Source organism: Coffea eugenioides, chromosome 3 (genome assembly GCF_003713205.1).
Source record: "Coffea eugenioides isolate CCC68of chromosome 3, Ceug_1.0, whole genome shotgun sequence".
Lineage (NCBI taxonomy): Eukaryota > Viridiplantae > Streptophyta > Magnoliopsida > Gentianales > Rubiaceae > Coffea > Coffea eugenioides.
This window is the reverse complement of record NC_040037.1, coordinates 38,291,202-38,309,879: the sequence shown is the minus strand read 5'-3', so window position 1 is coordinate 38,309,879 and position 18,678 is coordinate 38,291,202. Positions and strand designations below refer to the sequence as shown.

Sequence of the window (18,678 nt, the reverse complement as noted above, 5' to 3'; positions counted from 1 at the left end):
CATGCTTGCAATTAAATCCTCCATTCTAAGCAAAGCGTGACAAAACTTATTCCTGTACTATCTAACAATCAAATTCCCATGACAAAATAAAGTAATATTATGGTATAGTTATTAAAATGGCAAAATTCCCCCCTATCATGAACGTCCATGTTGGAAGAGACTACGATGGAGTAATTTTTTCTCAAATTTGTTTTTTTTGAATGATAGAGGGCAATATTAAACATTGTCATTCATTTTGAATGATTCCTGAGGATGGTCATCCTGGTTCGGCCATACCGAACTGATCCTTTATTACTTAGGATGGGTCGTTGCTAGTTCCGATCACCTCAGTTAGACATCGCATACGGGTAATCGAGGTGACTCCCACATCCACTGGTATCCCGGATTGGGCCTGTGCATGTCATGACAACCGAGATCCTATTGAAGAACCTGACACATGTCGGGACCTGTTTACTGCTCCGTCTTGTCAAATTAAGGCTGAACATGCTTAGTCCCTGTCAGGTCCTAGGAAATTGGAGCCCACTATCTTTTCCTCCAATTTGTCCCCTATAAATATCATTTCCCTTCACTAAAGGGGCAGATAATATACTGTAAGAATCTCTCTTTAAAATTCCCCAATCCTAACTCACACCCGAATTGACTAGATCGTTGGAGGAGAACCGGAGGGGCTGTGGAGGAGAACCGGAGGACACAGCCCGGTCTCCAATAATCTTAGCAGGTAACTTTTAAGGTAGCTGCACCCCGCTAAGGAGAAAACCTCAGCTGGTCGGCACAGCTCACAAAACTAAAGCTCACCTCTTCAATTCCCATAAGAGTTATTAATCAAACAGTAGCTACATATATTATTCCTGCCCCTGTTTCTATTTTATGTAAAGATTGAATGTTCATGCCAAGAGCTAAGTCAGTGATGTGATCCAATGCAACAGTAAGGTCAACAAATTCAGTTGAAATTTGAGAGTAATTTTTTCAACTCCAGATACGGTGATTTCTTGTGACCAGTTATCACTTTACTCCAGTCCAACCAAATCATGGTGAACAAGATAGGAAAAATAGAATTCAGGATCAATAGTTTCTTTTTTTTTTTTTTCCTTCCCTAAAATATTCCACTACACATTCTTTATAAGTCGTGTATCAGATTCTCATGTTTCACTATCAGAAAACATTACATCAATGGGTAAGTAGTAGTCATTATTCAATATGTCAATACAAAACTTGCTCTCATTTTTGTCATGGAAGGATTTCTAGCGAGAAGCATAAAGCGATTTTGAACTGTAGACACCCATTATGATGAAATTTAAGCAAGAGAATCACAAACTGCTGCAATCAACTCTCTGCGGTGGCTATGTCAAAGATGACACAACTTCTATTGCGCTACCAAGTGGCCACGCCGCTTCAACTGAGGAATTTTTGTACTCAACCTTTTTCACCAAAGTAATCTCCTGCCAAGGATCAAGGCCTGCTTAATCGAAAAAGAAACCCATTAGTATTCACTGATCAATATTATAGGACGGCAACGGAAGCTAACATAGAGTTGAATAAGTAAATCGCACCAAACCCATCTACAAGCAAGGTGAACTGATACACAAGATCCATGCACAAGTACGGTAGGTTATCAGGCTCCACATGAGAATATGTAGATTTGGCATCTTCAAGCCTGGTTTGACAAGCACGCTTAGCAGCTTCCTCAAAATCAACTGGATGAACTTTTGCTACATGAGCAAGCGGATCAACAAAACCAGCCTACGAGGGAATGTTAACACGGTCAACATGCTGATATAGTGACACAAAGGTGGGGTACAAATTTTCACTGCCTACTAGAAGACCAATTATTCTGAGTTGCTTACTCCTTCAGAAATATTTACACAACGGATACATACCTCAGTAGCTCTGTCGAAGAAAAATGATGCAACAAAGAGATTCTTTTGACCATCCCCACCTCCACCATTCCATACCCCACCAAATGTGCATTTCATGTGGGTGCACGCTGAATCATTTACTTTGAGAGCTTTAAGAGCTACTTCCCTACATCCATCCAAACTGGAACCAGATGGTGAAGCGGATGATGGATATTCTTTCCCTCCATATTTGTAAGACCCTACAAAGGAACAACTCATAGTTAGTACTTGAATGTTAGCTTCAGTAATTAGTACTTCACAAGGAGAGGGTTTTCTTTGCCTAGCAACATTAACTATTGATACCTAGTAGAGAATTGAAGCAAACACATGCTGAACGGAAATTGCAGATTAGTTAATTATGTGGAAACAAACATGCAAGAGCAACATACCTTTTTCTTATGATCTGGTATAAGAGTATTTCAACTTGCAAAACCTATCAATTCCCTCTGACCTAACTGGAAAAGTACTAAAAATGTACTTTGACATGTAAACAAAAGATTTCAAAATTTGTGGTTCCATATTTTCAAAATTTCTGTACAAAAGGGCAAAGATACATCTGGTGCCATTCTGATATGCTGCAATTGTAAACTTTGCTTAAAATTAAAAATTATGCCTAGTTGACCACACAAAATTCCAAGGAAGCAGTTATTTAAGACAAGGTTCAGGTTTCTACTCTAAGCCCCGGACACCAAAACGCACCTGATAGCAAAGGCTAACTTTTGATGAACCTATGGGGGAACATGATGATAGAAACAACAAAGTATGAGTAGCAATGCATGACCATGCTCCTTTGTAATCCATTATGAGCAATTACAATGCTTAAGAATGAATGCCACGTTTTGAAATGCACTATTTGAATTTCACTTCCACTGTACTAAGACTTTTAGTGCCCAGCGGCTTAGCCAATAGGAAACTTAACCAATCATATACACAAATCCTTTTTTCTCGTGATCGTATACCCTTCTTCTCCATAAAAAAAAAAAGCTGCCTATTCTTTCACAGTCTTGTCTAACTTCACATAGAATGTAACTAACAGGCAGAAGTACGTAGGAACGCCAAGAAAGAAGAAGATACAACATAGGAAGAAAAAAACACTTCCAAAAGGAAATCGGCCCTGGAGAAGCTAAATGCAGGCCATACCATCAAAGCCTGCCAAGATGCATGGATTACTGGATTCTACACCAGCCTTCAATATCTCAGCACGAGCTGCTAGTAAGCCATAGTGCAAGTAACTGTGTATGAGATCCAATAAAAAAAATGTAAAAGAGATGAACCTAGAAGAGAGGTGTAAAGTAATAAAATAAAGAGCAGCATGTAACCTAAAATCAACATATCTGAAGTTTACTTTAACTAACTGGTTAATACAACAGAGGGTTCTATCCCAATGAAAGGTGTCAGAAATTGTATGCTATAGATCATTGGCCAAGGATAAGCAATACCTGTGCACATAAAGGTAATATTTTGTCCCCTTCAGATACATTTCCTGGACATAGGCATCCTCTCCATCTGGTAATTTTGGAGCCTTCGCAGCATCTGATTCTGAGATAGCATAAGCCATTTGGACAGATCCACCACCAAGATCGACCACGCCGACAGTACGGGAATGTTTTTTTCCCAATTTCCCCGAGAGATAGTTGATGGTCACCTGCATAGGCACAGAATAGTTCAAAAGCAGGCCTAAATCCTTCCCACTGCATACTTTCTCTTTGAAGGTATACATAATTTTGACTCATGACAAGCAGGTCTATGCAATCTTCAGTTAGCTCCTTCAAGGATGCTCAGAAATCGAAAGCAGGCTCAGAAAATCTGGTAAACAACACTATGCCAGCCTTACTAAAATGCCGAAATGCTAGGTATCTTTTATTGCTGCACAAAAGCTGCAGTAGTATTGCAATAACAAACTTAGGCATACAAACAAGCTTCCTTACAGAATGAGATGATCCAAGTCCAGCTTACTAGAGCAAAATCTTTACAAAGTAAAAAAGTTGCTTCAGTTGTGATGCAAACCCTTTCGGTACGTTTGAAAAGGCTTTGATCATTGTCTGGGAAATAATTTAGGTCAGAATAAAGTTAATGCCAACATACTTTGCTTTGCCTTATTGTTGTGGACATAGTACTTGGCTAATTTGCTCAAACTCTTATAAATTGATATGATTTGAGTATCAATTATGAGATATATACTCAAGTAATGATTTTAAGTAGCTAGAAAAGCCACAATGAAGTTTTTATGTAAACTAACACTTCAATTTGCAGTCATTGTTATGAGGAAAGGCCTACCATTCAACAGTCCATCACTGAGTAAATGTATACGTACTCTGTAAACAGAAGATAGAGGAGAGCATTATGCGATTATGTGAAAACAATTTTTTACCAGAATTTCATGCCTAAGGAACTCTAGTGGATTTCCTAGAAACTGTTTTTCTTCTTCTTGTAACTACAGCACCATTTGTCATGCTTTTGTCTAGATTTGTCAATCAAGCGCTAGATTTGCCTAAGTTACGCTGTGTATTCACATGAAATCAACCAGACAATACTTTAGAAAGCAAAAAATTCAGACATTCTAAATGTTGCTGCATCAAACCAACGGCCTCTTGGGCCGTTGGCCACCACAAAAGACTCAAGTCTTTGTGGAGTGGGAGGTCAAGGGTGCAAACCTTGCCTCCCATCACATTGCTACTATATGTGGCTTCTCCAAATCCATACGGTTGCACAACACACCTGTCTGGTCTAATAGTGGTTCAGTCACTGTCAATTACGCAATTGGCCCAGTTGAGCCTCCCCCCTAGAATAGGCTAGAGTAGGAGTAGAAGTAATGTATATGCTACTGATTGGCAAAAATAATGTTAATGTTGCTGCACCATGTTCCTAGAAAAGTGTAGCATTCAAGCAATAGTTCGTTGAAGATTCAACAAATAAAGAATAAAATTTGATGATACAAAAAACGATTGGCTCTCAACCATGAGAATGATTAATTCCATGATGCTACAGGGGATCGAGTGTTAATTTAGGAGTTGCACTTTCTTATTGAGCTAACCAGAACACAATCCTTCTACCACTAACTCTGGCATATTGCCTAAGAATCCTATGGTACCAAACTTGATGGTTCGAGTACAATAGAGTCATAACTTGTTGCACTTTTCTCTATAACATAACCAAAATCTTTACTTCTCACTAAGAAGTTAAAGGAATGCTTTACTACAAGCTACATATGGTTTCTGCAATTATCTTTTCCCAAAAAGCTGGTATAGGGGGGAAAAAATCTCAGGTTGCTGACCAAGTTCATGAATGGTAAAGATAAGGAGCATTGAGGAAACTTATTCAGCGAAGAGTCCATAAGGCAATGTGAAAGGTTAAGTGCACGCTTCAGACGATCTAAGTTATAGGCATGTAGCAGTTAGATTGGACACAACTTCTATAGAATACTATTCAACTATCTTATGAGACAAGATGTTGAGCCACAGCAGGTGTGTCCTTACATAGATACGTATAAGATGATTTTATCCTCTTTATTGCAGAATAACAATAACAACATTTGCAAGGGACATGCCATATCTATTAGAGTTAGGGTGCGCTTGATAAAACTGAAGTCTGAAATCTGAAGTCTAAATCCATTAAGTTATTGAATTATTGATAAGTGAATAGCTTATCACTTAATTTTGAGAACAAGTTTTGCCTAGAAAATTCAGTGCCACTTAATTAATTCAAATGCTCAATATTTGATTATCAAATGGTTTGAATATGTTAAGATCTGAATCCATTAAATTTAAGTGCTGAATTGAGTTATCAAACAAGGCCTTAGACAGGAAAGAAGACGAAGACCACAAATTCCACAACAAGTTCAAATGGAAAATTTAGCACTCTTTTTAGAAAGGTAGCAGCTGTACATGAATAGACATGGAAACAGGACTGATAAAAACAACCCTAAATAATTAGAAAAATGGTAGCTGAGTGTTCAATGTGCAATAGCTGGTACAAACTCATTCACAGGATTGAGGGAAGCCAATACCTTTCATCCCAATAGTTATTATAGTGAAAAATGACATGGTTAATGATGAGTATGGCTTCTCCATTTATCACATGAAAAGTTTAACTTGCAAAATATTCATGGGGTCCACAAATAGTAGGCCAAATTACACAGCCCTTCAAAAAGATTTAGCATGACTGCAGAGCTTACCAGTCAGCTTTTCCAAGGTTCTTGTAGACACTAATTTTCTGTGCATAAATCTCCATAAAATAAGTAGCCCATTGGTTTTGGTTTTCTTTAAGAGCATTTGAACTTTCATACCAGGATGGTTTCCTTATTTACTCGTCACAGGCATGCTCATATGTTGATTACAAGAAAACAAATGCAGCTAACGTCATGATGCAAGGATTTGAGTTTTACTCAAAGTCAAGTTTGCAGACAGAGTATATGCTTGTTAAGAACAGCTTAATATAAGGCGCTATTTTAGAAAACTTGAGAGCTATCTGGTGCTCCCATGCCTTTCCACGTCTAGCTTAGCAAAAAATGTTCTTCTCTACAAAAAAAAAAAAACTGGTTGGCTGTGGAACCCATAGCAAATCTAACTTAAGCTTTCAAATTATACATATTGGCTCCAATCCATGAATAGGTATGGCAAGAAAAAAATTGATTTCTTCCATAAACAAAATAAGCCCTAGGCTTCAAGCGGTCCTATGAATCCAAGCTAAAGAATGAATTATCATCTGCACCAGTGATAAGAGAAAGTGCCAAATGAAGTTGCATGAATAAATGACACAGCAACCTTCTGTATCCGATAAATCATCATCAAGATAAATAAATAAATCAACAAAGGAATACAACATACCCACTGATAAGCACCTTCCTGATTGCCATCAATAACTGTGACCCAATCTGCCTTTGACGTGAGGCTGCTTTTGTTCTTTAAAAAATCCCTAACCTAGAAGGGGAAATTTAGAAATATAAAGAAGAAACATTAATAATTATTAGTACTGAAATGTCAGAGGAAGGCATTTTCTGAGAGACAGAAGTAGCAAGGAAGAAGGCAAGCTTACCGCTTGCAAAATCCTATCAGAGGTATCTCCTTCCAGTTGCCTTAGACCTGCAGTTGCCTATGTAGGCATCAGTATCAGCATCACGATCGAGTTGTGTGCAAAGGACACAATCACAGTAAGAAAAAAGAGAAAAAAAAGTTATTATTTACAATCGACTATTGGAAACGGAGATACTCTTACCCCAACCCTGACCGGTGTTTTTTGACGCAATTCTGGGGGAACAACAGCTTCGGCCTTCTGGAGAAGCTCCTGTAAGGAATTGGCAGCAGCTTCAGGGTCATTCGCATATGCACTGAGACCCGGTTTTTTCTGATAAATCATAACCACAAGAAGTCAGTCCACTTTCAAATTAGAGCTAATAGCAGGAAGTTGTTTTTTAATTTGTACTAGTAGCTAGTAGGTAAGGTAACACACGTGATGACGGCAGGTAAATGTAGAAAAGGCCAAATGCAACAAGTCGAAAATCCAAATGGGTGAAAATACACTCATAGACAGAATGCCTAATTTACCTGTTCGAAAAGTTCAAGATCTTTACCGATGGGGACAAGATCCAGGTGGGAGTCAAAGCAGAAGACGTGAACCCGACTGCCAGAGCTGCCAGCGTCGAAGATGACAGCGTAGGAGCGGGCGTTGGCATTGGCATTCATGGGTGAGAACTTGCGGGGGAGAGAATCGGAAGGGGAGCGGGCAGGCATTAGAAAGAGGACAAACATGACGAGAAGAAGAGGGAGGGAAATGACGAGGAAGACACCTCGATACCTCTGGATCTTGTCCAAAAGGGAATGATAATAGTAATCAGGCTGCTGCTGCCTGTTCCGTTTTAGCATCTTCTCCATTGGAGTGGAGCTGCCGTTGTTGTTGTCCAGCGGTTGCTGCTGCTGCTGCTGCTGCGTCTGCGCATCCAAAAGCTCCGCGGCCGATGGAGACCGGTATCGGATCTGACCGTTTCCGCCCGCTGCCTGATTACCTTGCACCGACTCCAGCTCTTCCAATCCTTTTTTTCTCCCTTTTAATTAATTAAGGGGACGATGTATATTGAGAAAAAAAATGATAAATAATAATAATGCACTTCTATCCTATCCTCCTCCTCCTTGATCTTCTTCTTTTCCTGATGAGATGATTGACAATCAGAGGAGTACGTATCCGTACTCCCAAGCCCCCCAAGTCGAAAGATTGCCACTTTCTTTTATTTATTTATTTTTTAATCAGATCAATCAACTGAATTCAGCAATGATTTGGAAGAGTCAGTAGTACTCAATTTGATCGACTACTAGTAGTGTTTTTCAAATAGAAAATACTACTGTAGCAGCCAAATTACCTCTGTATGTTATAGTAATTTATAACCAATTCAACAGATGGATTGATGAAACTGGCCTCCTCCTCTCACCTCTCCCCCTCTCTCAGAGGAAGTTGATCGGATCTGACAGAAAGCGATCTTTCCTTCCTCCACAAACACTATCCCTTTACTTATATATAGCACCGCCACCCACCTTCAGGATGTTAATAGGGGAGGGAGTGGATACGGCTGATACTGCGCAAATCTCATGCAATTGCAAGCAACCACTCACAAATTTCCACATTTCAAAATGTCCTGCATTTCTCTGTGAGAATTGAGACTCACAAATTAGTCTTTTTTTTTTTTTTAATGACAGCTGCAGTAAAATTTTTGAAAAACATCCTAAAAAAGTGAGTTTGTTTGGACAAAGAGAATTTGGAAAAAAAAATTTTGCCTCACAAATCTCAATCACCTTTTTATTTTCTCAACCACCTTTTTATCTCACATACATCACATCACAAAAAGTGCTACAGTAAATATCTCAAATAAACTCTTATCCAAACAAACTTAGTATGGGTTTCGTTCTTGCTCTGGTACTCCCTCCGCCAGAAGCACTTGCCTCCATGTTATCCCTATTCTCAAATTTTAAAGTCCAATTTTATTATAATTGGTAACGGAATATTTTCTTTGTTTTAGTGCAATCGATTGATATTCATAGTGTATTTATTTGGAATTAGAATTTTGAGTTACGGACATTGCACATACTCAAATAATCTTTTTTCTCAAAAGAAAGATAATCAAATTGAGAAGCTTATGAGGCAATAAATGTCGATACATATTTTGACATGGTAAGTTGGATGCATTTAGCAAAAAATTTCCAACATACCCTTTAGATAAATTCTTAAATTCATTTTTTGGAGGTAAAAATTAAGAAAATTCGCCAATATCATCCTTGAACTTTTTCATTAAAACTAGGGATAATTTCAGAAACCTCCCCTGAGGTTTCTGACAGTCTCAAGGACCTCCCCTGAAGTTCCGAAAATCCTTTATACCTCCCCTAAAACTAAGTAGATAGTTTCAGGTCCAACCCAATTGAGGTGGACAATGAATATAAAATGTATTTTAGGAGAGAGAAAATAAAGAAATTCCATCTCTGCCCTCAAGATTGTCATTAGTGAGGATGTTTATGTTGAAAATTTCAATGAAATCTAGTTCCTTTGAAATTGCAGGGGGTATATGTGAAACTGATGGAAAAAGGTAAGGCTGTATTACAAGAAATTGTCTTCTGGTTCATGCCAACAACTCTCAAAGCAGTTCTTTGTAACGGTAATAAGAAACAGTAGTGTTGCTTTGGAGCTCTATATAATTGCCTACTGAAGTTGCAAAAGAAAGCATTGAATGTTGTTGAGTTGTGGCTGAGGTTTCTGCAAAAGTGTTCATACAAGTAGCAAAGCTGAACTACGTACAAACAGATACACATGACTTCTTCAAACCTGGTAGATTCATCATGGAATTCACCAACTTCATTTTCAATAAGAAATAGATATTGCCATTGTCATCGGAAAGCAAGTATTAAGATTTTTGAGAGCAAGAGGAATTCGAACAAGCTCTATTTCTACTGCTCAAATTGCAAATTCTTTCAGTGGTTCGAAGGACCTGAAGAAGGTGAAGTGAGCAGCCAAAGAACAGATCAACGTTCAAGCATGCAAAAGGAGGATCAGATACAGTTTGCCAAAGTAGAGCAGTCGAACTCCATTGTGAAATGGCTGCTTATAATGAACCTGTTATTCATAGCTATTTACATTTTGTTGTTGATATTGTTTCAGTGGTTCGAAGGGTCTAAAGATGGTCAAGTGAGCAGGCAAAGAGCAGGAGGACATTCAATCATACAAAGAGGTGATCAAGTGCAGAATTTGAATGCTGTCAAGTTCAACTCCATAGTGAAATTGATGCTTATAATGAACCTTGTATTTTTAGCTGTCTATGTTGTTATATTGACTGTAAAAGATATCAAATGAGTATTGATTCATAATAGTAAAGAACCAGATTCATTATCATGTGCTTCCAGTTTTGTTTATTGAATACCATATGACAGATTATACATAAACACAGTGTACAAGTAATAGTGCAAATGGAACTTCAGTTTTCTGTTGAAAAGCATTTTGAGTGTACAATAGCCAAATCTTTCCACTCATGCATCCAGGTTGATACAAAAACATCAGATAACTAATGTTCAGATACCAAAATTAGATAACCAAGACATCAGATATTGCCATTTCTCCAATGTCGACAAGTAATGATCAGATATTCACGTCCTCTGATATCCAAATAACAAAAGACTCTTAATAGTTCTACTAAAAGGTGAAGCTGCTACTGACATTGTGAGAATCATGAGAAACTGAAGCATTGATGTTGACATCAGTTTGCATTTCGGCACTTCCACTGGGATGTAGTGCAGCAGTATGCAGAGGTGCTGCTGTTGAAGTTTTCCTTTTGGGGTTATATACAACAGATGGAGCAGATTTGTTAGAAGGTCGTCCTCTCTGAAATTGCAGATGAAGCATGATTAATATACAGGCATGTAAATAAGCATTAAAAGTGCAGCTATCTCTGAAAAAGGATTAAGGAACAAATACCTTTCTCTTAGTAGCAGTGGTTGCTGTTTGCAAATTCAAGTCAGCATTCATTAATGGTGATTGAGTTGATGGACTTGCGTTACTGCCTTGACTAGAAACGACAATAGGCACATTGCCATCAGCATGATCCTGCACAAATCAATGGCAAGCATTAGCTTATCAGACAACAACAACATAAGAAAAGTCTGTTTCTGAATTTAAAAGAATTGTAACCTATAGAACAGATCCTGCAAGTCCTGTATTTGCAATTCCCCTTCCTGGCTTTCCTCTAGCAAATTGAGTCCCCTGACATGAAAATTAATAACAAATTACAAGCTCGCTTAGCAATTTCAAGTCTCTCAATTAAATCACTAGACTGAACCTTGTTTGTGCTAGTGCTTGTACTCCTTTGTCTCACAGGTGCTCTTTGACATGTTCTAGTATTATGTCCAGTAGCTTTGTAGTTGCCACATCTCATAGTGGTTGACCTTTTTGCTTGAGATTGGCTTGGCTCATCAAGCCCTCTCCTTCTATTAACTCTTGGACGACCTAGAGCTCTTCTCAATGGTGGTGGAAGGACAGTTTTTGGTGTGACATCAATTAATGGAGGCCATCTCTTCTCGTGAGGAATTGGATGTATCATGCCACTATATGTCTTGAGATACATTTCTGTTTAGAAGCAAGGATCACAGTATGTCTCCAACTTCTGTCTTCTGTATACAATTCCAAGTGCAGCATGCTTGCATGGGAGTCCAGACAATTGGAAAGCTCCACAGTCATATGTCTTCTGGTTCAAACTCACTATAAATGTTCTGTCACCATCAGTAACTTCAAACAAATCCTCACTGGCCATCTACAATGAACATCTCCTAGAATGTATTGCAATTTCCTTGAGCTATTCTATGATGTTTTTTGGGATAGCAGACGTCCATGTGCAAGCCTTCTGGTACTTTTTGTGTAATTTTTTCATAAATTTTTTCCTCAGTCATTCAACAAGTGTCAGTATTAGTTGGCACCTTAAGTCTCCAATCCAAGCATTGAAGGATTCTGTGAAATTATTTGTGACATGGTCACATTTCAAATCTGTTGAGAAAGCATGTCTAGCCCAAGCAGAAACTGGAATCTTGGATAAGTACCTTCATGCTTCTATATTCATGTCCTTGATTCTCTGCATTGCTTGTGTAAATCCAATTGCATCATAACTCTTAGCAGCTAACCAAAAGAAGGTACTCAGTAACACTCCAGGGAATTCAGACTTGAAGTTCATGCAAATATGTCTGCAACAGTATCTTCCAATTGCAGATGGCAGCAGCTGTTCATATGCAATGTTCAGCCCCTACATCAAAAGCAAAAAATTAGTCAGCCTTTTTTACCATATCTATACAGCAGGTTGTCCAAATTTGGTGAAGTAAAGTATTTAGTAATACCTTTTGTCTGTCACTCATGACAGTTAAGGGACAGTTGTTATCGAATGGTCCAAAGAATTCTTCAAAGAAATGAAAGAACCAACTCCAAGTCTCTTTGTTTTCTACCTCAACAATAGCAAAAACAATGGGAAATATGCTGTTATTACCATCCAATGCAACAGTAGCCAGCAATACTCCACCAAAACTACCTTTCAAATGACATCCATCAAATCCAACAAAGGATCTACAACCACCTAAAAATCCATCTTTCTGAGTTTTAAAGCTAATAAAAAGTCTCAGGAACCTTGGTTCAACTAGTAGATTTGGTCTATCATAATGAATCTTATAAACACTACCAGGATTATGTTGCCTAAAAAGCACAACATATTTGGGCACAACATATTTGGACAGTTTACTATATGATTCTGAATGTGTGCCTTCAATCTCTTCTCTTGCCTTTTGTTTGGCTCTATACACTTGCTATTTGCTAGGATGCATACCATATTTTAACATCTCAGCTTCAATGCCCTTTCTTGACAAGTTAGGATAGGTTCTCATCACAGTTATCAGTTTTTTGGCCATCCAGTCAGAGGTGACCTCACAATTTTTATTATCCATCACACATGTGTGTTCAGGTGTGTATGTCTTAATCATAAATGTTACTGAATCAGCTATAGGGGACGCATGAATCTTCCATGTACATCCCGCAACATCACAGATTGCAGTACACCTGGTTTTCTCATTCTTCAGCCTTTTGATGGAAAATCCTTTTTGGATCACATAATCCCTCAGTGCTGCTCTAAAGGCATCAACATTAGTGAATAGCTGTCCCTTCTTGAATTCTATGTCCCCTCTTGGATTGTAAGTCCACATCTTGTGTCCTAGCACTTCTCTTAAAGGGTCTATTTCTTGCTCAGATTCAGAATCTGGTACAATTAGATCACCAGTTTCATTATCATCCAAGTTTTGAAAACTTTCATCATTGCTAGAATTCTCAAACAGAACCATTAGCTCATCACCTATATCATTTTCATTGTCATCATCAAATCCTTGCTTCCATGATTCATCAGAGCTCGATTCACCCCCATACCCCTCATCCTGGGAGTCAATAACATGAACATTCTGCTCATCAGCAGCCAAGGCAGAATGTTTGTTCTGAATTTCTATGTGCTCACTCTTACCATCAATTTTTCTCAACAACATGACAGGTTGTTTAGTTGGGATAATGTCCATGTTGAACACCTCTATATTTATGACTGGTTGACCTTCATACACATTGAACATATCATGGACAGTTTCCGTGGAAAGTGTTATCATTGACTAATCTCCTACTAGTCTGGCTAGGGTTTTCTAGAATGTGACTAGCCTGTAGGGTACCTTGAGACATTCACACCTACGACCTATTTTCTTTGCTATGACTGCTATGACTGTGAGGACTTGATAAGCATTTATTTGATCTGAGATGGCCTAACTGCAATGATCTAGGTCTCTACCTCACTTTCGATATCTGATGCCCGTAGCTTTGTCCTCGACGGACGACCCTTGCCTCTATTTCCTTGAGACCTCTCCACTAATGTCCTGTATGAACTTGGCTTGATGATGAGAGTACCAAGATTAAGAGTTATGGAAGTAGGTAGGGAGATTGTGAAAACAAAGATGTGGCATAAAGTGTGAAATCTTGATATACGAAGTATGTTGTAAGGTTTCAGTATGTATAAGTAGCATAAGATATTGTCCTGACTAAGGTATGATCCGCCGTCTAACGCAGATTTTGATAGATTCCGTGATAAGAAAATTTCGAGGGCGAAATTCTTTTAAGGGGAAGAGAGTGTGAGAACCCGTAACTTTTCCATTTTCTAGGTTTTATTATCTTTAATGGCATGTTTTCTGCATTTTCTTGATTAGGAAAATTTCTAGATAATTTTTATGAGTAAATAGAGTGTTTAGGTGATTTTTATAGTATCGGGTATGTTTTGAGAAATTAAGAGTATATATCGGACGTGGGACCCGCTAGTGCGAAAAATTTGAAAAAATTCGGCCAATTAGGTTAAGTTTTGGATACTGGAATTAATTTATCGAGTGTTAAGAGATAATTAGAGGGTGCTATTTGGATTGGTGTGAGAGGAAACAAAAAGATAGGGATGCATTAAATAAAGTGACAAGTGTCACTTAGTGAGTGGTTGGACTTGAAGACCACTATTCACCTTTTTCCATTTGACCAAATAAATCACAAAAATTACCAAAATTTCACCATTTTCTTCTTCTCTTCGGCCGGCCACTTCAAGAAAAAAAGAAAGGGAAAAGCTCTCCAAGTTTTGCTTCAATCTTGCTCCAATCTACCAAATCAACCATTGAATGTTGTTTTTGTTCCATAGAAACCCTTAAGGGAGTGATAGTGAGGTGTTTTGTGGAGTTGTTTGGAAGGCTAAAGTGACTAGTTGCTCTCTCTCTTGTGTTGCTAAGGTAAGTTGTGAAGGACCCCTCTCCTCCCTCTAATGATGCTTAGTTCATGATTGGTGGTAGTATATGTGACAGCCCCACCTCCCCCTAAGGCGAACCAGAGGGTTCGGCGGACTGCCTGCCCGGCTCTCGCCGGGATTCAGTCGATCACTACAGTCCTCAAATAAATTACAAGATAAATCTCAAATATACATCAAATGTTCCGAATACACATATCATAAGCGAAGCGGAAACTAATCACTTGCACTATCAACTAAAACCTTAAAAGATCAACGCAATACAACTTTTCCGAATAAGACGAAGGTCCTCAGTTCTTATATAAATACAAGTACAATTGCAGTTTCAACTATTACACAAGATCGAACTAAAACTTCAACAGTACAGGAGATAATCCGACCATTCACATGGAGCACTTTAATATCAATGCTTCCGTCGCTTCAAGTCCTGTGGAGGGGAATAAAATAGTTTTGGGGTGAGCTAAAAGCTCAGCGAGTAACCAATAAAATCCAGAAATCAAATAAGCTTTACAATCGTTCATTTCAATGATGTCATGATTCAGTAGTCGAATATACGGTTATTGCTCTCATGAGCCAGTGAAATCATAGCACTTGAACACCCAACGCTCAAAAGATCCAGTAACAGTAAACAGTAAGAGGGAGCCCCTTTTTGAGCTCCGGAGCCATTTGCTCCAAGTGAACAGAGGTGGAGACGTTGGTGTTCAACACAAGATTCCCCAAGAACTCATTGAAGCCAAAATCATATCATGAATTCACATGCAAGCACGCATGAGATGCAGTCGAGTAAATAATGCAAGAAACAGTTCATAAGTAGCTTTGGAAACAGTTTGGGGTCACTCACCTCCACGGCTCAGAAACCATCCATCATATATCATTGCCTTGCTCAAATCCAAGTCTTAGATCACAAACTCAATGCAATCAAGTCCTTTCAAAGCTCGGACAGCACTTCCACTAAATTTGCTAACTTTTCCAGCCATCATGGCTTCATGATTTTTCTCATTCAAACCCAAAGGTACACACACAACAATAAGTTCATTCAATAGCCATTCAGCAAGCTCCCAGTAGTACAAGTACAAGTCAAGCTAGGGAAAAGTCCGGAAATGAAAGTTAAGCTCAAAACTAGAAAAATAGTTTTTGACATCATTTTGCGGTTTTGGCACCAATGACACTATGATTCTCGAATGGAGGTGCAAGATACACCGTTTCGAAGCTAAGAGATAAGGTTACAATATTGCAGAAGGTCACTCAGCCCAGTTTTGAGAGTAACCAGGTCAAAAATGCAATATACTACACCAGAACCGCAAAAAAATAGGTTCACAAATCACATTCTGGTGCAAACATCATAAATCAGGCTACCTATGTCCAAATCCAGTAATTCCAAAGCCATCTGAAATCTAAGAAATAGGGCTACAATTTATCAGAAGGCCTCAACAACCAATTCTGAAGCATTCCCAACCAAAATAACCCATTACAGAAGCAATTCTCAAATTCGGGTAGAAACAGGGCAGCAAGGGTAATTCCATCTTTTCACAAGCTACGCTGCTCCGATTGACCTGAAATTTTGCAGGCCCATCTAAAATGTCATTCCCTACAACTTTAATGTTTTAACCCAAGGCCAATTCGGCCTCCAACTATGAGCTACAAAACCGGGCAGAATGTAATTCCAAGAACCCTAACTTTCCAATTTTCTTTCCAAAACAGAAATTTCTTGCAATTAACCACCAAACACACCTTCTAGCTTCATTCTATATCATTTCCAATCATCATACATAGCCACACCATAACAATCATATGAAATCAGAAAAAATTCATGAACAAAAGAAAAATCCATCAATCTCACCCATAGGTCATGAAATCATCCATAAAATGACATGCTCTACCATTAGAAATCCTTAATTGATCATTATTAGCATGAGAGGGAAGATATTTAACACCTCACCTTTGCAACTCAAAAAAAACAAGACAACTAGAGCTTGTTCTTCACAAATGGCTCCACTCAACACCTTAAACTAGCTTAGCAACTCACTTTTGTGGAGAAATTTGGAATTTAGTCGGTAGGTTTGCAAGATTCAAGCTAGAAATGAAGGAAAATTGAAGAAACTCTCTCTCTCTTTCTCTCCTCCATGGCCGGCCAAGAGCAAGGAAAAATGAAGCTCATTTTGGTCAATTTTTGGTATTTAGTAAAGTTGGTGAATAGTGGTCAAAACCAAGGTCCAATGAAAACGCGACACCTAGCATCTCTTTTGGCTTATAATTATCCTTTTGTCTCTCCACTCTCATCCATATAACAACTTCTAATTATCTCTTAGCACTTGGTAAAATAAATCCGGTATCCAAAACTTAACCTAACTGGCCGAATTTTACCGAACTTTCCGCACTAGTGGGTCCCACGTCCGATATATGTTCTTAATTTCTCAAAAACTAACTGATACTAGAAAAATCATCTAAAAACTATATTTACTCAATAAAATTATCTGGGGAATTTTCTAATAAAGAAAATGTCGAAAAGGCGGGCGAACAATACAATAAACCCTAGAAACTTAGAAAATTTTCGGGTTCTCGCACTCATTCTTTTCGGGGCGTCACAGTATAAGATGCACTTTTATGGATTATATCTTGATTTTTGGTTGAATTGGTGAAGTTTTGTAATTATTGGGGATTTTTCGATTTTCATATGAATATGATTATGTGGTCATGTATGATGATTGGAAATGATAATTAAGGAAGCTAGAAGGTGGAAAAAGTGGTTAATTGCAAGCAATTTCTGTTTTGGAAGAAATTTGGAAAGTTAGGGTTTTATGATTGTACATTCTGCCCGGCATAGTAGCTCATAGTTAGAGGCCGAATTGGCCTTGGGTTAAAACATAAAAGTTGTAGGGAATGATATTTTAGAGATTTCTACAAAATTTCAGGTCAATCGGAGTAACGTAGCTTGTGAAAAGACTGAATTATCCCTGCTACCCTGTTTCTACCCGAATTTGAGAATTGCTTCTGTACTGGGTTATTTTGATTGGGAATACTTCGGAATTTGTTGTTGAGGCCTTCTGATGAATTGTATCCCTGTTTCTTAGCTTTCGGATGGCTTTGGAATTACTGGATTTGGACTTAGGTAGCCTGACTTATGATGTTTGAACCAGAATGCGTTCTGTGAATCTATTTTTCCGGTTCTGGTGTAGTATCTTGTATTTTTGACCTAGTTACACTCGAAACTGGACAGAGTGACCTTCTTCAACATTGTAGCCCTATATCTTAGCTTCGAAACGGTGGGTCTTGCACCTTCATCCGATAATCGTAGTGCATTGGTATCAAAACCGCAAAATGATGTCAAAAACTATTTTTTTGGGGTTAACGCTTAACTCCATTTCCGGATTTTTCTGGTTTCCTCTAATGCTTATGTATGCTTATGGAGCCCTATTTTGGTGGTATTTGGAATTGGTTTATGACTTGTAATCGAGTCTTATTGGGCTTATTGGAATATTTGAGGGCTTGACTTTCCTTTCCGGTCATTCTCCTAGCTAAATTTTGTATTTGACTTGAAGCCTAGTGAACGGCTTTTGGAAATGAGATTATTTTTGTACGAGATGTTGGGACTGATTTGAGGAAATAATGAAGCCATGACGGCTGGAAAAGTAAGCAAATTTAGGGGAAATGCTGTCCAATTTTCTAGGCCGCTTAGTCTCTTTAGGTTTGAGTGGCCTTTTGAAAGTCATATTTTATTCTTTTGTACCAGTACTTACCATGGAAAGGCTTACGACGTGTAGTCGAGCCTCACTTGTGCATTCCGTTTACTCGATTTTGGATGTGAAACCTTCAATTGGTTTACTTTGCTTATTTTAGGGTTTCTTGACGATTAAAGCCAATCTGAAGTGAAAACTTTTGAAGTATCTGTACTTGAACCGGTGAGTGTACCATTCCCCTTATTTGTTGATTAACTTGGGGTCTGTATCTGCAATCTGTGATATGACCGAATGTACT

The 18,678-nt window shown here is 38.3% G+C and overlaps 1 protein-coding gene across 1 annotated transcript; it reads right to left on the bottom strand.

Annotated features, from left to right (window-relative positions):
* Window positions 1-1,055: 1,055 nt before the first annotated feature.
* LOC113765628 (apyrase 2-like) lies at window positions 1,056-8,417 on the bottom strand. The gene is made up of 9 exons (XM_027309867.1): window positions 7,439-8,417; window positions 7,110-7,238; window positions 6,930-6,986; window positions 6,722-6,814; window positions 3,335-3,540; window positions 3,036-3,127; window positions 1,878-2,095; window positions 1,551-1,740; window positions 1,056-1,456 (listed from the first exon to the last, which is right to left on the bottom strand). Exons 1-9 carry the CDS (start codon window positions 7,763-7,765, stop codon window positions 1,341-1,343), a joined length of 1,428 nt encoding a protein of 475 aa, XP_027165668.1. The 5' UTR covers window positions 7,766-8,417; the 3' UTR covers window positions 1,056-1,340.
* Window positions 8,418-18,678: the final 10,261 nt, after the last annotated feature.